This window comes from Quercus lobata, chromosome 10 (assembly GCF_001633185.2).
Source record: "Quercus lobata isolate SW786 chromosome 10, ValleyOak3.0 Primary Assembly, whole genome shotgun sequence".
In the NCBI taxonomy this organism is placed as follows: Eukaryota; Viridiplantae; Streptophyta; class Magnoliopsida; order Fagales; family Fagaceae; genus Quercus; species Quercus lobata.
Window position 1 is genome coordinate 21,859,623 of NC_044913.1, and position 27,211 is coordinate 21,886,833.

General features: G+C 32.6%; 2 protein-coding genes across 3 annotated transcripts; one reads left to right on the top strand and one right to left on the bottom strand.

Moving 5' to 3' along the window:
- The first annotated feature begins 1,476 nt into the window (after nt 1-1,476).
- Nucleotides 1,477-14,027, top strand: LOC115963621 (inorganic pyrophosphatase TTM1-like). 2 transcript variants are annotated; one of them, XM_031082699.1, is made up of 14 exons: nt 1,601-1,777; nt 2,937-3,094; nt 3,342-3,412; nt 3,646-4,012; nt 5,143-5,257; nt 5,618-5,813; nt 5,935-6,048; nt 6,165-6,338; nt 7,541-7,735; nt 9,621-9,743; nt 9,813-9,925; nt 11,151-11,274; nt 12,103-12,375; nt 13,404-14,027. In XM_031082699.1, exons 4-14 carry the CDS (start codon nt 3,673-3,675, stop codon nt 13,620-13,622), a joined length of 1,986 nt encoding a protein of 661 aa, XP_030938559.1. In that variant the 5' UTR covers nt 1,601-1,777; nt 2,937-3,094; nt 3,342-3,412; nt 3,646-3,672; the 3' UTR covers nt 13,623-14,027. The 2 variants fall into 2 exon arrangements, with proteins under 2 accessions (XP_030938558.1, XP_030938559.1); XM_031082698.1 differs by lacking the exon at nt 3,342-3,412 and having other exon boundaries at nt 1,477-1,777.
- A 6,508-nt stretch (nt 14,028-20,535) lies between these two features.
- LOC115962684 (H/ACA ribonucleoprotein complex subunit 2-like protein) lies at nt 20,536-23,753 on the bottom strand. The gene is made up of 4 exons (XM_031081568.1): nt 23,529-23,753; nt 22,511-22,580; nt 21,581-21,686; nt 20,536-20,964 (listed from the first exon to the last, which is right to left on the bottom strand). Exons 1-4 carry the CDS (start codon nt 23,662-23,664, stop codon nt 20,803-20,805), a joined length of 474 nt encoding a protein of 157 aa, XP_030937428.1. The 5' UTR covers nt 23,665-23,753; the 3' UTR covers nt 20,536-20,802.
- Between the last annotated feature and the right edge of the window lie 3,458 nt (nt 23,754-27,211).

Sequence of the window (27,211 nt, forward strand, 5' to 3'; positions counted from 1 at the left end):
TAATGGGCCTATTGATCGAATGGCCCCCACACCTATTAATAACAACTTACTATTTATAATTGTTGTAAAAATATTGTGTCTTAACATTACTCTTAATACATTGTTTCAAAAGAGTATTTTTGGTCTTATAATATCTTTTTATGGATAAAGTAGAATTTATTTATTTTATAGATAAATTAACTAGAACCAACAAATAAAATAAGATTTGAACGAATAGAAATAAATTAACACAAACAATAAATAATTAAAGAAAAAAACATTTATAAGATGCTATGAAATGGAGCGGGTCGAAGCTATTTATTTACTGTACAGATCTATTGCCCATGTAGAGCTAAATATCTAATCCATTACCGTCATCTTTTCAAGCTCGTTTCAGGGGAAAATAAAATAAAATATTTTCAAGCCCCAAAGCTAATAAATAAATAATAATAATAATAATAATAAAAGTTTATGGATAATGTTCCATACTTCCATTACCGTTGGTTTAAAAAAATGGTCACTCATCACTCAGTTTTCATCACCCATCATTCATCACTCAGTTTTCATCACTCATCACTTATTACTTATCACTCATCACTTAAAACACCCCACTCTGTTTGGCACCATCACTCACTTGTCATCACTCAATATTTTTCAATTATTTGTGAGTCCCATACTTATACTTTGGGTAGCTTTTACTCTCTTTTTTTTCCTTCAACCCCCAGTAGCTAAATTCACCGAACCCAATGAGAAAAAAAAATTAAAAAAAAAAAAAAAAAAAAGATGAACTGAAGACCGAACAGTGAAAAAAAAAAAAGAGGAGAAAGAGACGCAAAAAAAAAAAAAAAAAAAAAAAGATGAACTGACGAAGAACTGAAGAAAGAATCAGTGAAGAGAAAAAAAAAAAAAAAAAAAAAAAGGAATGAACTGAAGACCGAATAGTGTGAAAAAAAAAAAAAAAGAGAGAGAGACGAACCAGTGAAAAAAAGAGAGAGACCGAATAGTGAAAAAAAAAAAAAAAAAAAAAAAAGAGAGAGACGAACCAGTGAAAAAAGAGAGAGACCGAATAGTGAAAAAAAAAAAAAAAAAAAAAAAAGAGAGAGAGAGACGAACCACTGAAAAAAGAGTGAGTCCGAATAGTGAAAAAAAAAAAAAAAAAAAAAAAAAAGAAAAGAAGAAAGAACGGAAGACCAACCAGTGAAAAAAAAAAAAAAGTCAAAGGTCAAAAGTTGCGGTTGTGGGTCCCTCCATGTGTGTATAATTACAAAAATGCCATTGAGTTATGAGTTATGAGAATTGAAAACAGCTAAAATGTGTTTTCAGTTTCCATAACTCATAACTCAAAAATCAGAGAATTGAGTGATGGAAACTGAGTCACGAATTATGAGTGATGGTGTCCAAACAAAAACTTTTCTGTGGGTCCCACAAATTTTGGATGATAAGTGATGAAAACAAAATCATATCACTCAAAACTCACTCATCCAAACAACACCTAAATTTTTCATCATTTATTTATACAAGTAATAAATTGTGATTTAGAGTCATATTCCCAATTTTTATATCAATCTCATGTAAATTTTTATGAAAAAAGTTTTTTTTTTTTTTTTTGGTCTTTAATTTGTACCATATCTAAATTTCACACACACTTCTTGGTTGGACCCATAACATCTCACCACGTGTCAGTCCCCACTCTCTGATGAGAATCACAATTAATTCCATCCCTATGAAGAAGATCTCCAGAACCATCTACTCCTGCCTGTTTTGATTTCAAGAAAACTCGAAGAGCTTCATTTTCATGGTAATCTCAGTTATTCTTTGTTTTTTTTTTTGTGAATTTAAATTCTGGGTCATTCTTATTTTTTGGATTCTTGTTCTGGGCAACTCTAGTTCCAGCTTTATTGCTGTTAAATTTGGCTGCTTTGGCTTTTAGCTTGATCAATTCCATAGAAATTTATTGGTTAATAATATTCTGACTATGTCACTTTCTTTTTTCTTTTTCTTTTTTTTGATGAACGACTATGTCACTTTCAAGAATAGTGTCATTGAGATGGTTTCTTGTGAAATTTTAGTTTAGCTAAGTAATACATATTGGGTCTTAAGCTGTGACGGTTTCAGTGGTACTAAGAAATTTTCTATATTGGAATCTACACGTGGGTGTATTCTTTTGTAAAAAAAAGGTGATTTTGTGCAATGTTTGAATCTTTGTTCTGCTTTGACAAGAATCATATCAATGCAAGAAACACCATATGAATTTGATTGGTTTTAGTTGTATCTGTAGACAATTTATTTTAATCAAGTGTTACTAAGTAATAATGTGATTTTTGAGAACTCTGGTGGATGAACCATTGGTACTTTTGTGGATCATCCGAGACATATTACCATTTTCTGTTTTACTAGTTTCTGAACTGTAAGAATGGCTGCATGTATGCCTCTCCTGAACATGGTATGACAGGGGGTTTGGTTTACTTCATCAATAATGTGGCACCTTCTCAATCAGTCCATTACAAGATTCACATTAATTTTGATTTTTTTTTTTAAACTAAAAAATTCATTAAAACAAAAAAAGGGCACTAACCAAAAACACAGGCTGCATACAAAGAGTAAAGCATGAAAACAGAAAAGAAGGAACTATTAGAGAAAGAGACATGATAGAAAGCATAAAAATAAAAACACAACTAGTGGAAGCTTCAAGGAATCCAGAAATTATAAGAATCCCACGACTGACACTGCAAGAGACTCCAAAGTCCAATCATAGAGAGACTGCAAAATAGATATTTCAGTTTCGCCACACTGTGATATCCATTTTAATTGATTGAAGATGACTGGTAGAAATGTCTCTTTTGTATGCTCAAATTCTTGTTCTTTTTTAACCTTTTAATGTGCTTTTGGTTGTTAATTGATGAATTTCCTTAACTCATGATTGCTAAATTACTATGCTGAATTTGATGTGGTAACAGCTTCTTGATTCATCTAGTACAAAAAGAAAGAAAGAAAAAGGGAAGAAGGCTTCTTGATTGTATTTTTGAAAGCCATTGGATACACAACTGGTGACTTCTCTGGACATCTAATTGATTAAATTCTCACTTTATGGATGAAGGAAGCAACCAAATCAATGGTGGGTGTTATTCACCATTTGCCTTTTATAAATATTTGTTAATTGTTTTTTGTGCAAAGTTTGTATAATTTGGTAAAACGGTATACTGGAATGCAAAATTCTATATATTTTGGTAAGAAGGTTACTAGGAAGGTCAAAGATGGAACAAGTCATCAATTTTAAATTCTCCATACAGTTATTTGATTGATTTTAGTTTGAACCTGCAATAAAGTGTTAAAGGCTGCATTTTCCAATCCCATCCTAATAGGCCCAGAAGAACATTGATACAGGAAGGAGGAAGTTGATACCAATATTTATTCACACTAGCCTATTATCAATGTATGTGGATGCTTTATACTTCCTCTATACTTATGGAATAGATTCCATGTATCTACTGATAAGTATGCATTCTGATATTCAATTAAGAACTTATATATCTTAGCCATGTATTTAAAATTACACTATAGTTTTCAGTTATGCAATTTCAATTGCTGTTTGATTTGCATATATTAAATACATTCTAATTTTAGCTTTTTTATTTTATATACTTCTTCTTTTCTCTCTTTTTGCAGCTTGGAAGATGTATGTTTAGATTTTAGATGGCTCTAGATCCTTCTTCTGGTGCTGTTTCACCTCGGCGACGTTCGGGTCTCTTGCGGGATCAGGTCCAACTGGTTAAAAGAAAGGACTCTGACCGCTATGAAATCATCCCAATCCAAGATCAACTATCATTTGAGAAAGGTTTCTTCATTGTAATTCGTGCATGCCAGTTGCTGGCTCAAAAGAATGATGGGATAATATTAGTAGGAGTTGCAGGTCCTTCTGGAGCTGGGAAGACTGTGTTCACTGAGAAGGTGCTCAACTTTATGCCCAGCATTGCTGTCATAACAATGGACAACTACAATGACTCTAGTCGAATTATTGATGGGAACTTTGATGGTAAAGTTGAATTTCTTCTGTTTTTCCCCCCCGTAATTTTTGTACGTTGAAGTGACCAATAATTATTGATGGGAAAAGTTGATGGATGCCCTAAGGACATTAGTTTAGGAAATATTTTTAGAAACTTTTTATGGGAAAAGAAAAAATCAACTGATTTTTTTGACAGCTTTCTAAATTTCCCATGAAATATTATCAAAACTTTACTAAAATGGTCCATTAACAAATGCCCTAAGGGCACCCATTAACAAGACCCTTTATTGATATCTGTGGATTTCTTACTGCCAATTCTCTTGAAAGTACTTATAGGCATTAATTACTGTTGCCTCTCAAGCAATTGCATTTTTATTCTACCATATTCCCATAGAGTGGGTGAAAATAAATGACATGCTTACTTTTTTTACATCTGGTTGAGGAACCCTCTAATTATTGGTGAAGTTGACTGTTAGGACTTCATAGATTCAAAGAATATGGGTGTACAACAAATAAATTAAAATTTTTAAGGATATCCCCAAGCTTACAGACTATTCAGATTGTTATTTGCCAATACAAAATTTGCATGATTGATTTAGAATCCATTTTCATCACTCTTGCTCCTACCATCTTTTTGTCCATCCCACTATACTGAGTGGCTGAGATATCAGTAATATAAACAGGTTGTATACTCCTGGATTTGAAGGAGCATATCTCTAGTTTGAGTTTTACCCACAGTTCATGATGGTAAAACACTAAAACTGACTAGTTAACTTCCTTTACCTGGATCTGTGGTTATGACTTACCTTCATGCGTGCCAATTGTATGGTAAATTGATTTTATTCTATTTTTTCATTATTTCAGCAACACATTAAGATTAAATTCCAGTTGAAGTTTTCTTAAATACTTGCAGTGAAATATGTTGCAGACCATGGGAAGGATAATTTTGATCATATGCCTATCACCTGTTGTTTAACTTTGTGGAAATGTCATTCACTTTCCTTTATTTTAGTTCTCCTAAATGTGTGTGTTTGTGTGTATTTTTTTTCTCCTCTTGGTCTTTCTCCAGAGCTTCTTAACTGCTTATCATTAAATTTGATGATTCAAGATGAGAAAAGAATGCATGATAGGGCTCTAATGGTTATCATGTTTTGTTACAGACCCACGCTTGACGGATTATGACACCTTGCTCGAGAACATACATGATTTAAAAGCAGGGAAACCTACTCAGGTCCCTATATATGATTTCAAGACTAGTTCTCGCATTGGATACAGGTTTTGTATTTCTCCAGTCTCTTTATCATAAAAACTCTTGTCTAGGAATTGTGCATCTTCAGATCTGCCTGCATGGAGAGGGAAATATGATTTAAGGAAAAAAAAAACTTAAATTAACTTCACTGTTTCCTAGTTGATTATGATGCATGACCAGAAAAGCTTGCCATTTAAGAAAATCTTTTGTGTTGATGTGTTATTTAGAGTTCTACTTATTTCATCATTCATGCATGAGCTCATATAATTTTCTTTGCTCATCATCATCATCTCTCTCTCTCTAGCTCATGTGCCTTTATAATTTAAACTAAGTCCAACATCTACATCTTAGTTCTCATTGCTTAGTCATGCTGATACTTCTTATAGGACAGTTGAAGTCCCCAGCTCCCGCATTACAATTATTGAAGGCATCTATGCCTTAAGTGAAAAATTGAGGCCTTTGCTAGATCTTCGCGTCTCTGTCACGGGTGGAGTTCATTTTGACCTTGTCAAACGGGTTTTACGGGACATTCAACGTGCTGGCCAAGAGCCTGAAGAAATAATTCATCAAATCTCTGAAACGGTTTTTTCACTGACCACATGCTAATTATTTTACTCAAGGGCTTTGACTGAGTTGCCTCAGTAACTAGATATTGAGCATTTGAAGCATCTATAATAATTCTTATAAATGTGTTCTTATACAGGTATATCCAATGTACAAGGCTTTTATTGAGCCAGATCTCCAAACAGCACATATAAGAATCATCAATAAGTTTAATCCTTTCACTGGATTTCAGAACCCCACTTATATACTAAAGGTGAACCTTTAGTTTACTCATTCAACCTGCAGTTTTTATAGTTTATTTGTTAGAAGTGCCTCATGAATTTGTTTACTTCATCTAACTATTGCACTGAGGGCTTTCTATTATTGTAGTCAACAAGGGATGTGACAGTGGATCAAATAAAGGCTGCTATTTCTGGAGAATATAAGGAAACTACAGAGGAAACATATGACATATATCTTCTACCACCAGGTGAAGATACTGAAGCGTGTCAGTCATATCTGAGGATGAGGAACAGGGATGGCAAGTACAATCTCATGTTTGAGGTAGGGCAATTGTAAAAGATATACATATAAGGGTTTGATTTAAGTTTTAGCTAAATCATACCTTTTGAATGCATTGTATTAGATTCTACACCTTAATTAGTTTTTTTTTTTTTTTTTACATTTCTACTGATTCATATCTCCTGTCCATTAGTCAACTTCCTACTTTTACATTTTTACTGTTTTGTCCCTTCTGACCATTAGTCACCTGTTGTATGTTCGGCCCTCACCTTTTGTATCAGTACATTAACAATGGGTCTCTATCAGACTTCTAGGGGCTACTTTATATTTTCTTCCTCCTCTGATCAGGAAAAAAGAATCTTCTGGACAGGCTTGAATTTAGGCACTCGTATGAAATTTGTGACACTTCAGACCTTATATGGCCTTTAATTGTATTATCTTGGATGCTACGCCTTATTTAGCTATTTGTTTACCTACTATTTGGTTTTATTTTTCTTCCATCCTAGCTGTTAGTTATGTGGTAGTCAACTGACGGACTGTTACTAAAGGCTGCGATGCCCTTCACCTCTTGTATAAAAGACTGCACCTGGCTTCAGTGGCTATGCATCACTTCACCTTCTCCTCATTGAGAAAGTAGATTCACTCATTATAGAGCCATGAAAGTTGTAGCATATACCATATATCATACCTAAAGGCCTTCTGTTTTTTCCCTGCTTACTACAAAGCCAGTCTACTTAAAAATTAAGCAGTTTTTTTCTGTAATTATACCTTGGTATTCATATTTCTCCATTTCCACTGAAAATATTTGTATATTGGTGTTTAAGAAATGTTCTTATATTTTGGATTGTTTGATATTTTGCAATAGCAAACAATCATCACCTTTTGATAAGAAATTCTATAAAGCTTTTGGACCTATTTGTGGAAGGAAGTACGCCAAAAAAACTGAAGCAGGAAATCAAGATGAAAAAGTTTAACATTGCATTTTGGGAGCTAGATCCTGGGCACTTTTGTATTACGTGTCGAAATTTCATTCATGACACCATATGATTGTATTGAACTTTAAGAATCTATAAAGTATTGAACATGAGCAAAACTAATTTCATAAAGTGATTGTGTTCTTGAGTGGCCAACTGGGCTTTCTGATATGTTCTAACTTCATAATTTGAGTTTTTCTGAGAGACCTGTGAAGATTGTAAAATGTAGGAAAGTTAAGTGTTCTCACCATTTCTGCTTGTTGTTTCCAGGAATGGGTTACAGATAGTCCATTTATAATATCACCTAGAATCACATTTGAAGTCAGTGTGCGCCTTCTTGGAGGGCTCATGGCCTTGGGGTATACAATTGCAGCCATTCTGAAACGGAGCAGCCATGTCTTCTGCAATGATAGGGTGTACGTGAAAATTGATTGGTTAGAACAACTTAATCGCAAATATGTTCAGGTATTCTGCCAATTACTACATTTGTTTGTCTGAATTGATTTTGAGTCCGTTATACTAATTCCACTCCTTATTAGTGTTGTGTTAGGTTCTTTTCTTGGTACCTGTTAATCATGCAATGATTAGTCTGGTTGAAATGTTTATGATAGTAAAATTATTGCATGACTTTACTATGATAACGGCTGACTTGCACTTAACCTATATGAGTTCCACGTCAAGTCCTTGTGTTTGACATAGCTATGTTGTACAACTGTCCTTAGTAGCTCTCTCTCTCTTATGCTGCCTCATATTCACACACATGCAAATTACAAGAACTGGGAGATATTCAAAATTGTACAAATTATCGTGAAATTAAGTTTATGAGTCATACTTAAAACTTTTGGAGAGAGTGATTGAACATAGAATAAGACATGAAACAACAATATCAAAGACACAGTTTGGTTTTATGCTAGGGAAATCTACCATGGAAGCTATTTTCTTACTTAAATGTCTAATGAAAAATTATAAATAAGCTCGTAAAGATCTTCATATGGTTTTGATTGACTTGGAAGTGTATGACAGGGTACTTAGAGAGGTTATGTGGTGGGTTTTAGAACAGAAACAAGTTCCTCTTAAGTATGTTAAGTTGATTAAGGATATGTACGACAAAAGTGTAAATAGTGTGAGAACAAGGCATCACAACTGAGGTTCCTATTATAGGTTTGCATTAATGATTAGCATTAACATCTCTATGCATTAGTGATGGATGAGATCACAAGATCGATTCAAGATGAAGTCTCTTGGTATATGTTTTTTTGCATATGAAATAGTTTTGGTGGAAGAAATTAGACGCGGAGCTAATGAAATTTAGAAATTTGGAGAAATACTTTAGAATCTAAAAGGCTATCAGCTAAGTAGGACTAAAATTGAGTATATGGAATGTAAGTTTAGTTAAAGTTAAAAAAAAAATGATGTCAATGTAAGCCTTGATGGTCAAGAGATACTAAAGAGCAAGGGTTTTCAATGTCTTGGCTCAATAATTCATAAGGATGGAGAGATTGAAGAGAATGTAAATCATAGAAAAAGCAATATGGATGAAATGGAGAAGTGCATCAAGAGTCTTACTGCTATAGTATCAAAGTTTATGTACTAAATTGGCTAAAATAAAAGAATAGGGAGTAGAAGTGCAGCTACCCCAAAGTTCAAGGGGTGTAAGTGCATTCACCCAAAATTTTATTGGACTGTTATAAGACCAGCTATGTTTTGTGGTACTGAATGTTGGGATGCTAAGAAGTAACATGTTTATAAAATAAATGTAGCTGAAATGAGAATGTTAAGATGGATTATTGGAAATAGAAGGAAAGAAAGGATTTGATTAAGGAAATTTGCTTAAGATAGAAGTGATCCTTGTAGATGGAAAAATGAGTGAAAGTCACTTAAAATGGTTTGGTCATTTGGAGAGGAGATAGATTAGTGCATTAGTGTGGAAGAGTGAATTGATTCAAGCCAAGGGAACAAAAAAGGTTAATATTTACCTAAAATAAGATTAGTAAAAGTAGTAAAAAAAAACATATCACTGAAATAGGTAACAAAGATTATGATTTTGGATAGAATAGAATGTGGAAAAGAATGCATGTGACCAACCCAAATTAGTCTATTGAGAATCCATAACTGACTCAAAAATTTTGGAACAAAGGCTGGGTTGTTGTTATTGTTCGGAACTACTTTGAGGGGAAATATTGAATATCCTTGGCATAACAGTTGGACAGTTGAAGCCTATTGTATTAGTAATATGCAGGATTGGATATATTTGTGCTCAGCTGTAGAATTTTATGTATGAATTGTTGCTAATAGCTTATTAGGTGAATTTAAGCTTAGCAATAATGTTCTGCCTTTTCTTTGTATAAAGGTGCAGGGAAAAGATCGTTCATATGTTAAATATGTTGCAGAGCAACTGGGTTTGGATGGTTCATACGTTCCTCGCACTTACATAGAACAAATTCAGCTGGAGAAGCTTGTTAATGATGTCATGGTACGACTCTCTTAGCTTTGTGTGCATATATACCTGACTTGTGCATGGTCTTAACTGGTCAGTTTACAGGCATTGCCAGATGATTTGAAGTCAAAGCTCAGTATAGAAGATGATTTGGTTTCAAGCCCTAAAGAAGCCCTTTCTCGAGCCTCTGCAGATAGAAGAATGAAGTATCTCAATCGGTATTCTCTAGTTCTAGCAAAAATTTTATAGATCTGCAATATGAAATGGGAGATGTTAAAACATATAATCAAAAAATTACTGAAGTAGGGAAAGAAATCACACAAAGAAGACATCTGTGTCGGTATTGATCATCTGTGTGATTAGTGATTTGTTACAGAACAGCCAGTGGTTCTAGTGGTTGCAACCAACTGGTTAATTACAAGTGATCATGCTTTTAGAAGCTCACATTCCCCCAAATTGCTCTATTTATATATTTCTCATTTTATTGTTGGGAAAGTTTTCATAACTATTTCATTCATGAAGAACTGGGACTGGTGAGGTCTCCTCTCACCATAGTTGTTAATATTTTATGATACATGTATCACATTTTTTATCATTTTGATACATATCTCATAAATGTCCATTAGTGTTAGTGTACTGCACAATACAATGTACGTATCTTATGGTCCAATACATAATATCGATACGTGGTGTATCACCCAATACACTCAACATGCTTGATATCACCTTTATGTTTTTGTCTGCTTCTTTTTTATATAAAAATTAATTAATTGTTTCTTTTGGAAAAATAAATTCAGATTAAATTATCACGATTAAGGTATTAAAATGTTCATTGTTAATTGTATAAAGTATTTTTAAAATTACTAAACATTTAATTTTACAATTTATAATGATTGAGAAGTATACAATAAGTAATTTCATACACGAGCATGTCATATATGTTATTATATGTAATGAAAGATAAATAGGAAAATAATGAAAAATATAATTAATAAAATTAAAAGAGTAAAACATTATAAATTGTGAAATGCTATTATTCTAATTAGTATTACGATGTTATCATTGTTTAAATTAGACACTGTCTAACATTAGTTTTGAGAGTGTTTGTATATTGTACAAAGAATCATAAAAACTGAAAAAAAAAAAAAAAAAAAAAAAAAAATCGAGATTTGCTTTTTATGAATTATCAAAGTTGACAAGAAAAAAAAAGGAAATGAAGCAAAATCTGAAGCTACAAAAAAGAATTTAAGATATACTAAAAATAATAAGAGTTGAAGGCAGCATGAATGCTTTAATTTCTTTATATATATTATTTTATTAATTTTCAAGGTGCCTGTATATCTTACTATACATGATACAAAAAGTAATTAAATAAAGTCAATTCTTGGTATAGTTCACGAGTTTGCAACTATGCCTCATGATAATACGTTACGTGTTGAGCAGAAGTTTATCACATTCGTTCACAAGTCAACGGGACAAGAACCTGCCCAAGCTGACAAAACTTGCTATCAACAATAGAAGGTTTGATGGGAGAACTCCAGAATCACCTGCAACACTTGGAAACCAAGTGAGTGTTTTTCTACCTTTAGAGTTGTCCAATGCTATTATTTCAGTCTCTTCTTTAACCACTTTGCAAGAACCTCCCAGTCTGTCTAGTTGTAGAGAATGGAATTGAGAAAGTTCTAGAAAAATGTGGATTCTTATCATTCTATTGTGTGGTTACCAAGAAACTAAAAGAGAAAGAAGCACAGACAAGTTTAGATCAATATTTCGTTGCCAACGAACTCTCTAGTTCAAACCGCACTCCCTTCCCCCATAATCAAGGCTGGATATATATATATATATGAGTATGAGTTGTGTTCAAGTTATATTTAGTATAACTTTAAGCAATATTACACCACATAATAACCTTTATCGGACATATTTTGAAATCCCACCATTGAATTACATGTTCTCTATGTCCTCAATACACATGTCAAAGTTCAAGATCATCAAAAATCAATAAGTATGTCATCTATCAAATATTTAAATTTGAAGTTTTTGTACTTTTGAAACTACGTATAAAAGATGAATTTAGGGATTGAATAGTAAATAACATCTAATTGGTACGAAATTTGGCACACATGTTAAGCACATAGAAAACATATAATCCAACGGTGATTTATTAAAATTTTAATTCAACAAAAGTTATTAGGTGGTGTAACATTATTTAAAGTTATACAAGGTATAACTTGAACCCCATCCACCCACATGATTGGTAAAAATATATTATTTTTTCCTGCAGATGGTTTTATTTCTTTTATTTTTTCCTCCCTAGTTCTTTCTTTTGCTGCCTGCATGACATCTATACGTGGCATTAGTTTTCACCCATCAATTTGTTTTTCGATTCCTTTAGGGAGTTATTACTCAACTCTCGGAACAAATTTCTACATTGAATGAGAGGATGGATGAGTTTACATCTCGTATTGAAGAGCTGAATTCGAAGATCTCCATCAGGAAAGTTTCAGCTAGTCAACAAAACTTGACTATGCAGGCTGAAGCTTGCAATGGCTCTGGACCCACTTCTCTTTTTGCGACTGGCTTGGGGAATGGTTCATTGACTGGCACATTATTGCCCAATTCTTCATCTTCTTCCCAATTGGCTAGGGAGTCCCCACAAATGGAAGAGGTATGGTGAATATCATCTGTCTCCATACTTGGTGGAAAAAAAAAAAGGAAAGAATATGTGACTATAGTTTCATATAGTATTTATGAAGTTCTTGTTTAATGAAATTTTAGCTGCCCAATGTTAAAATGCAGTAGATAGATTACAATCAGAACCTTCCTGAAAAAAATAAAGAAAAATAAAGTATTCTGTTTGAAAAGGAAAATCAAGGAATACTGAATATATCATAATAATTTTAAAGCAATGTGGTGAATAACTCTGTAAGGATGAGAGTTTAAAGTATTCCTTTTCTTATCGATAATGGAGATAATATGCAACATTGGATTCAATATTGCTAATAGTAGGCAAAGCAATTGTTTGGGTCAAATCATTATTGATATGTTCTGTTCTATGTGTACTTTTCTCGGAACATGACTTTTCTTTTGTTAAGTAATTAGAACATGAATCAAACGGTAGAATGACATGTAAAAGATTCCTTTTAATGTGGAAGGATGGAAGTAAACACATATGACTTTGAATTTGTTATACTAATAGAAAGCATTTTGTAATGAAATCTTTATTGGTTCATTCTATTCATTTACAAACAACAAAGCCATAAAAATGTAATAGCACCTATAGAATAACCTAAGCGGTCCCAGGTTTTTAAGTACCACATTTGAGGTTTTTTTGTGCTCCACTTCCCAAAGGAAATTGATAGAGAACATTAGCAGACATTCAACAAGGACTTTTGTTGTCAGCCATTATTTATCCAAGAATTTAAGCATATAGGGAATTTCTTTTCTCTGGTTGTCTCTTCATCCTTAGACAATCAGGAGTAATGGGCATTAAGTCTATTTGTCTGTCTGTCTATGTATCTATCTAACTACCTGTGTGTCTAGAGTCAGATCCATCCATTGCATCAAATCCTACATGCCCAAGTCACAGAAAAATGCTTTCCTTGGATGAATTTCTGTCATTGTTCATGTCTAAAATATGACTTTAGTTTAAATTTCCCTTGAACACTTGTGATTATTGGAACTGTTCCTGAACAGATACTTCTTATTGCCCGATCACAACGTCAAATCATGCACCAAATAGACAGTCTGAGCAATCTTCTGAATGAGTCCTGGGGAGAAAGGTCACGAAATGGAAGATCAGATCAGACAAACAGAATGATTGATGTTGATTCCATTGGCGTCCCTCTTATTCTAGCTTTGGCAATTGGTGGTTTAGGTGTCTTCTTGTTCAAGGGTTTGACATCACAGAAATAATTTTCTTGTCAAGTGCTTAATTATCTGTGTATACAATGAACATTGACATTAGAACCCATCATGGTAGAGAGATATTTGAACATCAATAGTTCTAAAGTTTGAAAAGTTATAGCCAAGTCACATTTTTTTAGGTTTTATAATAGGGTGGTCCTATAGTATTATTATAAATGTTGAAAATCTTGCCCCAAAAAGAAAGAGTGAATACCTGTAAGTTTCTAAATAAGTTCCTTCTTTTTCTTTCTTGCTGAATAAATGTACTACTGATGGCTGTATAAATATCACTGGTGACTTGGGGAGTGTTGTAAATATTGTATCTTCTCTAGTTTTCTAATACGGTTGTGAACTCTCTTCCCTATCCTAGGCATTGCTTGGGCATAATAAAGCCAATATGATCTTCTTTGATACTTTTTTGTTGTTGTTGTTGTATGGTACGGAATGAGTAGACTAGTATCTTACTTTACTTTTATAATCTCTCTCTCTCTCTCTCATTTGCTTTGTTGGATTTTTTTTTTTTTTTTTTTTTTTTTTTGAGAAACATTTGCTTTGTTGGAGTTGATTTGATGGTAATGATGAGAGCTATTAGTTAATATTGTCAAGGCGGCTCAATAAGATTTAAGGTCTGAGACAATAAAGAAACCTTAGCACATTAACTATCCAAACGCAACGGAAATAACTATGTAAAAAAAATATATATATATATATATATATATAGCCTTTTACTTTTTGTTTTATATTATACAAATAAACTACCTAAAATAATAATAATAATAATACAATTACAAAAGCAAAAATATATCACTCATGCAATTATTTTTGTTTGACTAAACTTTGCTTTTATCTAAATAAGTGATACTATAGAATACTTCTAATAAAACTATTAAGAGTACTTTCTCTACAAAAACTACAATTTTGCCTACCTAAAAGGATAAAAATAAAAAGTAAACGAAACTTAATCAAATAAAAAATTTAAGAAGATAGTGATTGGAAGAGATGAAAAATTGAACTAAAAATACAATGGTTGAAGAAGATGAAAGTTTAAACAAAGTAAAAATTTCGAAAACTAAATAATAAGAATCAGCTTTGTAAAAGTTTTTTTTTTTTTTGGGTGAGAAGAAGTTTTGTAAAAGTTATTGCAAAGCTTCCATTATTATATAACAGCATAGATATATATGTATAGATATTGTTTGTGGTTTTAGATTATTCATTGATTTTATTGTTTAGGTATAAATATCTAAATTAATGTAGGTGAATATGTAAATGCAAAGTTATACATAAAGTTAAAACCGTTAAAGTTGAATATGTAAAGTCAATATATATATATATATATATATATATATATTGTTAACAAAATTTAGGAATAAAAAATAAATAAGAAAAATAATAATTATGTAACCAATGACATGGCGGATGAAGTGGCGCAATATGAGCATAACAACAATAAATGCTATGTTTCAGTTTTTAGATATATATAGAATAGACTAGCCTCATCACATGTGCGAAGCGCAAGTGATGAGGCTCTTGTTTTTGGATTTAATGTCATAATTTTTCATTCACAACCAAATTTTCTATAACATATTTTATATAGTCGGGCATCACAGAAGGTAAAAAAGTTACCAATTCACAATATATGTAGTTGATAAAGTACAATACACAATATGATTCAATTGAGAAAGTAGTATATAAATTTGTTCAAAAGCTTACCAATTTTGACATGAAAATGTCTTACCATTAAGAAGAATACAGTATATAAAATAGTGAGTGTAGAAGAAAACAGTGTCGGTTGGAAATAAGATGAAAGAATGAAAAAGAGACTGGATGAATATTATGAGTATATAGTTTTTGGGATCTAATGTTATTAGCAGTTTTTCTTATGCATTCCATACTGTTGGAAAGGAGAAGAAATGAATAAATGAAAGGATAAGTTTTAGGAATTTTTTTATTTTTTGTGTTTTCCATAGAACGTGGGAATGTTTAGACAACGTCAAATCATGCATCAATTAGAAAATCTGAGCAATCCTCTGCATGAGTCCTAGGGAGAGAGGTGGCAGCATGGAAGAACAGAGTAGACAAACAGATTGGTTGATGTTGATTTCATTGGCGTCCCTCTTAATCTAACTTTGGTAATTGGTGCTTTAGGTGTCTTCCTACGTAGAGATTCTTTACTACTATTTGTTTTTGGTTTTTTCATGTCCTTTACTTTCCCTACATCTTTACTATTCTGTCTTTCATGTAATTCTTTCAAACTATCATCATAATTTCTAGGACTATCATCTTTCTTTATCATGTTTCTCTATTTTACTATGTCTTTTCCTATATCTAATCCTTTACGTAGAGTTCCATCTTTTCATTCACAATTCTGTCTTTCAAACATTTCTTTCATCTCTTTTACCATTCCTTTTTTTATTATTTCTTTCTCATTATCTATCAACTTCTCATGTAGAGATTCTTTCTTGTCTGTCTCTATTAGGCTCTTCTGTCTATCTATGTCTAGCTTTTTGCATATAATTTGTACTGAACTAGAATCTTGTCTATTATTTTGCTTTTCCACCATTTCTTTTAGTCTGTCATTTTCTATAGTACTTCTATCTTTTATACGTGTTACTCTTTCCTTAAAAGGGCCAGTTTCTTCGTCAACTAATCTGTCAGTTGCTTTTAATGTCTGTAAATTCTTATCTACAACTTATTTTTAATTACTATTTATAAACCAATTATCTGTCATGGTTTCTGTAAAAGATAATCTATGATGAGGTTCAAATTCTATTTCTTTTTCAAAATGTGAATTTAAAGCTTTCATTCTTATTTCTTTTTCAAAATGTGAATTTTTAAGTGGGTTGGTTGATTTTAACTCTTTCTTTAGTTGATCTGTCTCTTTTTGACTAACATTAAATATTTCCATTAATTTATTTATAATATCTTTCTTAAATTCTAATTTACTAATTTGTTTAATAATTCTATTATGTCTGTCACATTGTTTTTTAGTATGTCCATATCCTTTGCATTTATGACAAATAGTACTATTAACATGTCTGTCAGTTTTCTCATTATCTGATAACTCTATAGTATTTAAAACTGTTATGTCTCTTAATCTGTCTGTTTCTAAAGGTAAATTTAGAATTTTCATTTTTTTAATTAATTCTGTCAAACTATCATTTTGGGTATCTATTATAGATCTTTCAATTAATTCTAGTCTTTCATCAATTTTCTCTTTAAAACTATTACATTTTCTATCTTTTCTATTGACTACTTCTTTCACTATTCCTTCTTTTGCTTTTACTACACTATCACTATTTGCCTTTTCTTTTAAATTACCATAATTATTTTTCCTACCATTGTTGACTTTTTCTCTTTCATGTCTTATCTTTTCTTCTACTTCTATCTCTGTCACATGTCATAGGGTCTATCACAGGTCTGTCATCTGTCTTCTTTTGTCTTTTCTGTCACATGTCATAGGGGTCTTGGGAATCCCGGAATGCTTCCGGATGAGTTCTGTAGTTTGGAGAAGAGGATTCCATTACTGTGTCATCTTCATCGTCTGATATTTGGGATGCAGCTTCAAGCAGTTGCTTTTTAAGTTGTCGTCTGTCTGAAACAGAGGCAAGCTGGCACTGAACTTGACTCTTTTCTAAAAAGAAATTAGAACTTTCTGTCTGGGAGGAAGGGGTCTTTTTCTGTAATTCTTGGCAAATATGATCAAAATTAAACTTATTCCACCATTTTAATTTAAACTTTATGGCGAGCATAGGAAAAGGATACTGGGGATGCTTTTCTATCTTGTTTCCCATCTAATGATCCATGGGAGATCTGGAAACCTGTAAAAGAAGTCCAAAAAGCTATCATTTTTCTTTTCAACTTTAGTATATATAGCAAATCTGTCAATATTTTCCAAGGATTCCAATTTTCTATTAATTTTATCCAAAAAACTATCATTGTGTTTATTAGTCTGTCGGTTGATTTTATCTCTTGTTAAATTACTCCAATTATTTATGTTACCATTATAATTATAATCATCAATTTCACTGTCAGAATCAGTTTCATAATCCATATCACTATTAGACCAATTTTCATCTATATCTTTCATGCTATAACCTTCATCATAAACTATATCATCATAGTCCATGTTTCAATTAGTGTGTGCCTAGCCTAAGTGTGAACAAGCAAACAGATGATGAGCTGATAAATGTATTTATTCTCTTTCTAAGCAATTAATAATTACTGGCGGAACTATTACTAAGTCTTCAGAAGTAACCTGAGTTAAATAAAGTGGATTCAAGTTAATCTGTCGGTAGAATCTTGAACAGTAAAAGTCTATCTTAGAATCTTGAACAGTAAAAGTTTATCTTGAACAATAATAGTCTGTTTGCATGTGAATAATATTCTGTCAAAATATCTTTCAAAATATCTTTCTGGATCTGTTTGTATCTGTCTGGACTGTAATGGATGTGTCTGGAAGCTATTCATGCATGTCGGTGAATAGTGATCTGTCTCCAATGAATAGTGATCTGTCGCTGGTGAATAGTGATCTGTCGCCGCTGTCTGTCGGAAGAGTATTCTGTCTGCCTGTGCCTTCTGTCTATCTGTCTATCAATCTGTATCCGCGTAGTTATCATAATCTAGCGGATCAGTGTTATCCTCATACTGCTCATGCTCGTGGAGCACTCCATAATCATTACATAGGGCACAGTATGAAATAGGAATGAAAATAGGAACATGATCTTTGGTTGTCATCAATCTGGGATCTTTAACAATCCTTCTTTTCCCAATGAGCCTTCCTGCTGAAGGTCTTGGGCCATACACAACTATCCTGTCGGTGTAGCCATATAAATGAAAACCTCTATCTAATTCTTTCTATTCTTCATAAATCTTATTACTCATGAAAATAAACCATTCTTGAGCCAAAGCACCTGGATCATCAAGTGATAAGTAAGTATCACCTGTATACCAGTTATATTCAAGGATACCACACCAATCATGGATAAGAACTAAAATGTGTGCTGGCTGAGCTTCCATATAATAGCTAGTGTCCCAAATTGGAATCCTTGGAAAATATTGACAGATCTGCTATATATACTAAAGTTGAAAAGAAAAATGATAGTTTTTTGGACCTCTATGAAAGAATGAAAGCTTTAAATTCACATTTTGAAAAAGATATAGAATTTGGACCCCATCATAGATCATCTTTTACAGAAACTATGACAGATAATTGGTTTATAAATAGTAATTCAAAAGAAGTTATAGCTAAGAATTTACAGATGTTAAAAGCAACTGATAGAAAAGTTGACCCAATTAAGGAAAGACTAACACGTATAAAAGATAGAAGTACTATAGAAAGTATCAGAAAGGCAGACAGTGGAAAGATAGCTTAATAGATAATGATAATAATACTTTAACGAATTCAAAAGTAACTGACAGAGCTATATCTATAACTTACAAAGACAAAGAAAATGACAGACTAAAAGAAATGGTGGAAAAGCAAAATAATAAAGAAATAATAAAAAAAGGAATGGTAAAAGAGATGAAAGAAATGTTTGAAAGATAGAATAGTGAAGATGTAGGGAAAGTGATAAAAGGACAAAGAGGCCTAATAGAGACAAATGATAGAAGAAGAATTGAAAGACATAAAGATGAAGGTGTTATACGCAGAAAGCTAGAAAAAGAAATAGGAAAAGATGATAGTCCTAGAAATAATGATGATAGCTTGAAAGAATTGTATGAAAGATAGAATAGTGAAATAGTACGTAGGATGTTAGATACAAAAGAGATAGAAAGAGATAGTGAAAAAGTAGTCAACAATAGTAGGAAAAATAATTATGGTAATTTAAAAGAAAAGGCAAATAGTGATAGTGTAGTAAAAGCAAAAGAAGGAATAGTGAAAGAAGTAGTCAATAGAAAAGACAAAAAGTGTAATAGTTTTAAAGAAGAAATTGATGAGAGACTTAAAACAATTGATAGAACTGAAAATAACAGTTTAATAGAATTGGCTAAAAAGATAGAAATTTTAAGTTTCAAAGGTTTGACATCACAAAAGTAATTTTCTTGCCAAGCTGCTTAGTTTTTTGTATACAATGAACATTTACATTATAAGTTTATAACCCTTGATGGAGAGATTTGATTGTCAATAACTCCATAGTCTGAAAGTTATAGTCAAGTAACCCATTTATGTGTGCGTGTGTTAAGCTACTAAGCTAAGATGCTCGGCAGAAGCGATTTGCCACTTCCGTCTCTCTAGGCTTCATAATAACCTCCTATACAGAATGAAAAATGGGTCTTCTCCTCTCACCCCCTCCACCATATGAAATAGTGAAATACAAAAGGAATTTTCAATTCCAAAGAATTGCCCTTTTGTTTGAGGAGGGGGCTTCAAGTCCTGCATTGACAAATATCAGATAGGATCCTGCTGTGATCCTTCGGAGCCAAGCATCGTCCATTGGTTCTATTCTCGATTCATGATATACAAATTATCAAAACAAAATGGCTAAACAGATATCAACGACCCTAAGATTTTTGGCTTGAATGCATGCTTGTTTCCGGCATATTTAGAGTTATGTTACTGGCACTAATAAAATGTTTTGTTTCCAAATAAGGGGAACAAGAGCTGCAGATTATTATGAAATTGCAGAGGAGACCTGTTGGTGCAGACATTCAAAACTGCTAGTACAATCAAGTTGATGAGAATACATGTAGAATAGTCATGGTACATTGAAACTAATTTGATTAAAAAAAACTGAATCAAAACAAAAAAAAAAAAAAAAAAGGAAATCAGTATCAATAAGTATATATTATATATATATTTTTTGATAGGTAATAAGTATATATTATATAATAAAAACAAATTCGTGCAACTTGAGATTTTCAGGTTAGAAATAAGAAAACTGCTTCTTGGGCTGTGCAAAATAGAGAAGATAACAAAAAGGACTGAAAAAATGAACATAATAAAGCTTTCTAGCCTCATATTTAAAAGTACGCGTCCAAGACAATTAGCTAGCACCAATGTGTTTATCTTAGTGATTCAAAAGTTGGATCTAAGCTCTATGAACCTACATTGCTTGCTCTTAACACACAAAAGACACCCCAAATGCTTGGACATATGGAAAACATCTCTACCTCTACCCACTTCAAAAGATTACATGAAACAGCAAGATATTCTACCAGCTTAAATAAAGTACAAATGCTTTGTTCTACTTCAGAAAATAGTTGATGCAAGTTCAGACACTTCCGCAGCAACCTGCTTATAGTCTTCATTTAGTTTTTCCTGTTCCTCTGCACCTAATTCTCCTTTTGTAGGCTTGGTTAGCACGAGAACACAGCATGTTGGCCTTTTAGTGGCCCCTGCATTTGCGAGGTCCTGAAAAACCATTAAATAAGAACGGTTAATGACTTAAATGTAATTACAATCAACAAAATCACTACACATTCATATGGTAAGATATACTCAATAACCAAACTAATCAAAATAATTAAATAAAAGACTTAGTGATTTATCTGAAGGAACAAAAATGAGAGAAAATATCCAATTCAAAGAAAACCAGAAAAACCAAATCCAACCAAGGATACAAAGCATTTTACCAAGAATTCCTAATGCTAAACTTCTTTAAACCGGATTTGGTTCAGGAAACTTCTTTGAGCATACCTAAAGGCCTAGTCTATAGGCAATATTAAAACAAACAAGGTAGTAACATTCAATGCAAAGGCCAAGATTCACCACTGTAAACAGAAGAGGACCATTCACAACAACTTCTAGTAAAAATTTGAGTTTTCAATGATATTTTTGAATGAAAATAGAAATAAATGATAATCCTACCGTAAAGGAAAATAAAACTTTCCCAAAAGCCAGAGAAGGAACAAGTAGAACAAATTATTTGGACAAGTTTGCCATTCTCAAGATAGGAAGAAAACCACAAGGATGCAATGCCATGAAAAATATAGAGAAGAAGAAATTAAAGGAAATGCTGCAAACTTACTTCTTTTGAGGTAACGTATATATAGGGAATGTCAGCCTCTTCACATAAGATTGGAACATGAGTAATCACATCAATAGGTGATATGTTCCCGGCTATAACACATATTCTGCACTCAACATTGGGGACAACAATCAGTTACAACTTCCCTGTAACAAAAAAATAAATTCCAGGAAACAATTTTGCATATCAAGCTAACTTTTGACTATGCAAAATCAATCAGCCGAGATGTCTTTATTTAGCAATAATCTGAAAAGTAGGGAACCATCTCTCCCCACCCCACCCAAAAAAAAAAAAAAACTCGTTTATCTTAACCTCTACACCCATTTTATGTGCTTTGCAAGATTTCTCTATCATCAGCAAAAATTCCAACTATCTTTGAACGGTATGTCCACCACTTACATTCAATTCATGTATTTAATCTCTCATATCTCAAGAGATCTCACCAAGCTTCCACTTTCAATCTTGTTTTATGATCACATAAAAACAAAGTTGTAAAATTTATTTACATGCTATATAAAAGACTGATACAGTTCTCGCACATTTGAACAGAACTGTTATCAACAGAAGTACTGCAAAAAAAGTACATGCAATTATGCATGATACTAAACAAGAAGAATCATTTATATCAAGGAGATAACTAATAATTAAAGGGGAGCATGAGGTTTCTAACTCTTTAATTGACTTCACACACTGATCTTTTGCCACATCCTTTTGTTATTTATATCCTTAGAATAATTTAATGTCTTGGTAAAAGACATTTAGCTATGTTGAAGTACCCCTTTTCTATCGAAAAATGAGACTATGACACAAGGAGATGAAATGCAATCAATTTCTGTTCTTTCACTTTCTTTTTGAGAAAATTAGGCACCCTTCATTGACTTGAATTTTGAAAAGCCAACAGGAAGAAGAGGAATTTCACAGAAAACTGACCCTTTATGACCACGCCTGATACTCTTAACCACCTCCTTTACTCCTCTCTTCAAGCATTTGTGCTCAGCAGCTGGAAGAACAAATGTGAAATCAAGATAAATACAATAAACAACATACTAAAGAAAAACAATCAAAGTGAAGTTAAAAACACACACATTGACTGGAAAATTACATACACCTTGTGCATTTCGATCTTGTAGGAGAAAGAGGTGATATTTTTGAGCTAAAGCTCATTGGCTTAAAGTCCATAACTTTTTTTATTTTTGGGTTAGTAAAATTCCACAATTTCATCACCAAATTCCTACCCTATAAATAAACTATATCTCATACAGTTGCAGAAAATCAAGCAATAACATCTGAACATATGATAAAGGATTGTCAAGTGCCTTCATAAGAATTGCTGCAACATCTACCAGATGGGCTATAGCACAATGTTACATTGAAATCATTTTCAATTAGGCTTTTCAATTCACAATTTGGGCAAAAGATAAATTCCATAAATCTAATAACAGTAATCTTCACACTCCCAAACCCGAGGTTAACACAAATTAACCGCCTGGCTTAGCCTTATAATACCATTTTCCATGTACTCTTTTCAATTAAAAAGAAAGAAATAAACACAAAACCACAACAATTAGATCAATAAACACTCCTAAAAAGAAAATAAAATATAAGAACAACATCTTCGTACCAAAAACTATCTGAAAAATCAAACAAAACCCACATCTCCTTAATTTTAAGGATATAATAATTTCCAATCAGGCTTTTCAATCATCCAATCAAAACCCACATCTCCTATAATAATTTTCAATCAAAAAAAAAAAAAAAAGGATTTTCACATTGTTTAAAATACAAGTGTTCAAAAATACAACATGTGTTTCGATGTATACTAATTCTAAAAGGAACCGGCACAAAAGGAAAACAACCCATGTCTTTAGACCCTAAACCAAAAACAAATGACACAAGCACACACACATATATGTATGTAGTAGAGTTACATATATAGAAAGATATATACCTCTGCGGACGAGCTTGAGGGTGCGCTTGCAGAGCTTCTTTCCAGCAAGGGGTTTGGCAATGGGGGCGAGGGCTAGAAGTTTCTTCCTCTCCTTCTCCTTCTGCTGCGTCTTCTCTGCTTCGCTATCGCTTCCCATTTTTTTTTTTTTTCCCTCTCTAAGGCTATGCTTGGTGTGTAATGCGTTAGCGGAGACACTGAAACTAGGGTTTTTGTTTCACCACCAACTGGGGTTTATGTTACGAACTAGGGTATTCCTATTGCTTCCCACGTGTGTTGGGTCCACGCACGTGCTAAGCTTAGTTTTGTGCTTTACAGAAATTCTTTTAGGGAAAAATGAGAAATAAAAATAAGTTTATATATTTCTACAATTTCAATTATATTTTAATAATGCTTGGATATGCAAGATGGCTTCAAACACTCTGATTATTTCATTGGAAAACCTTTAATAAAGATAGTTTTTCACATTTTTCAGTATTTGGCAATATAAAAAAAAAATTAATCAACGAAAAACTATTTTTAATCAATAGAAAACTCTTATAAAAATAAGGCTTATTTTTTATAAGTTGTTTTCCAAAAAAAAAAAATTTGAAAAACAATATCTCTCTCACACAGTGCATAACTCTTATAAATATTATTTTCTTCTGACATAAGAAAAAATATTTTCTTTTACTCATTTAGCCTTTCTCACAATAAACTCTCTCACTTCTTCTCCTCCCTTTGTTTTTTCTCTTTTCTCACACCCTCACTATCACCCCCTCTGACTTTTCTCTTCCCACATACTTCTCTCTCTATCTACCTTTCTTCTCTTTTTTTCTCCCCTCTATAACGCTGTTCTTTAATAAGGTTTGTATTTTTTTTTTCTCCTTACATATCGGTCAACGGTTCTATAACAACTTTTGGCATATTTATCAAACTATTTGTACTGGATTAGTTTGTTAGTAAAACTATTTAACCTATGTGGCATTTTAAACTATTTAAAATGGAACTTAAGGTTATAATGGTTATTTTGAATTATGAGAATTATTCTGTAATCATAGCCACTAAAGGCTCTTCGGTTACATTAGCCTACGGGACAGATTCACGTTTCTGAAATTTGCAAAATCGAGCAATATGCCCTTGTCACAGACAAAACAGAATCTATTAAATTGATATTGTGAATGGGGTCCTTGGTTCTTATTGTAATTTTTATTTGAGTTTCCACTTCCTTGAGGTCTATTATTATTTTTAAAGGCTTTTTTTTTAGGCTTCAATTGAACATTTCTAGGAAAATGATTTTTGGGCATATTATTATTGGCTGAAATAAGGTTTACCTTTGTGGTGGAATTACCATTGCTCTCTTGTGTCATGAGTGCATCTTGTGCTCTAGCCTCCTCCTCCACACGGATGCGTGTGATCAAAGTCTCCAAGGATGTCTCATTTTGTTTGTGCCGCAAAGTCTTTTGGAACTCCCTCCAAGATTGTGGTACTTTATCAATTATGCCAGCTACCACCAAATTGTCTCCAATCTTTATGCCTTCAGATCTCAATTCTGCTACAATCATTTGGAAGTCTTGTGCTTGATCCACCACCGATTTTCCATCCACCATTTGGTAACGAAAAAATCTACTAGCAACATACTTTTTTGCACCTGCCTCCTCGGTATCATACTTGCTTTGTAAAACTTTCCAAATTTTCTTAACAGAATTGTAAGTTGTATCGTAATAATCATAGAAATGATCGGCAAGACAATTCAATAGATAAGAGCAACAATTATATTCATCTTTTGTATACTTATCTATTTTTTCTTGATGGAGAATATATTCTTCCTCACTCATCTCATCGGTAGGAACTTTTGACGAATTCTTGTCAGTGAAGATGTAGGAGACTTTGAGAAGACTCAAGTAGAAGAGGACCTTTCCTTTCCACCTCTTGAAATGGGCTCCCTTAAAGTGAAAGGGCTTGTTGAGATCTCCAACAGGCTCATTTGATTTCTCTTGTGTAGGTTCCATGTGTTGAATCTCCTTAAAATTGTTGGTGCAAACATAATAATAATGGAAATAATCTACTCTTCACCTCCCCCTTGCGCACGTATCTAGCCCAATATCTGAGACAATTCATGTTAGCCCATTAATCACCACAATTAAAAAGAATAAAATAGTCTCTCTCCTTTTCAATGGGGGATTAAACATTTTCACAACTCCTCATCTTCCATATTCACTCCCACATTTTACATTTATGTTGTAACATTTATTCATTTTAATTATTTAATATTAAAATGCCCCAACATTAACCAATGGCGGGTTGGGAAAATTCCAATCCGCCGTCAATCCAGCGATCTATAAATCTGGTTGATCGGTTGAAAATCTTAACTGTTTTAACTCAATTGGTTAAGCAGGTTGGATAGGTTGGCAATCTTAACTGTTTTCCTAGAGAGAGAATAAATGAAACTATTTCAATTAGGATAATTGTTTTCTCCCTCAAATAAAAAAAGGAAAGAAAAAAATTGTAATTTTTATTAAAATTAATTACAAATATTACATTTTTTTATTAAAACATTTCATAATCTGAAATTAGACGTGTACATAGAGAAGAATAATAACAAAGTATTAGAGAGTAGTTAGAGTTTATTATGGAAGAGAAATGTGAAAAAGAAAAAAAGAAAAAAAAAGGAGAAAGAGAAAGAGATGAGAGAAATAAAGTGGGAGCATATGTAAGGTAGAATTTTGCAACATGACAGATTACATAAAAATAACACACACACACACACACACACAAGTGGATTGGACAGGTTGGCGGGCCTTTGATTCAATTCGAAGACTCAAGGCTGCTTAGGATGATAACTCAAGCTGAAGAGGACGTGTTCTGAGAAACCAGCAATGAATCAGTCATGGAGATGGGTCAGTGGCTGTTGGTTGGAGAAGGATGTGTGAAGCAGGAGGCTACCGTCTTCAGCAGGGGGCGGCGGCGTCGCCAGTGCTAGGCCTTGGAATTGTTCATTCTCTTGTGGTTTGTAAATCAGATTGCAAATGGAGATTTTGTATTGGGTTATAAAAATTTGAATTGGAATGGGTTTAGTTTCTTTCTTATGTGTAAATTAAATTTTGTAATCTATATATAAAATAATAGGTGAAGCAGAGAGAGTGTGAAATTGAATTCCAAATTAGAACTCTAATTTTGTGCCATGTGTCTAGAATCTGAAATTGAAGTTGAATTTTGCATCATGTGGCTAAATGTATGTGGGCTTATTCTCATTAAAACCACTTCTATGTATCGGGTCAAGTGAGTTATTGTGCTAATTAAGTTTTTTCTTGATTTTGTAGTCAAACGCGAAAACCAAAGAGATTAACATCGGTGATAAGAACTTGGTTTGGGTACATTGTATAATTTCCAAAAATATAGCAAAGCCAGAGTTTGCATCTTTGTTATAAATTGCTTACAAAGTTTGCATTTTTACATTTGCACTGAGTTTCGGACTAAACTGCTTTCTTCTTGGTTCTGACATTGAGTTTTGTTTACTATTCACTTACAAAGTTTGCATCTTTACATTTATTATAAATTGCTAATATGTGATTAGATGCACATTATGCCTAAAATTCACTATCCTTGTATTTGGCTTTTTGTTTAGGTTTGGCACCTATAAAATGAAGAAAGCACTGCTGTGGACCGATGGATGATACTTTTTGCAGGCTGCAAAGGAACTTAGT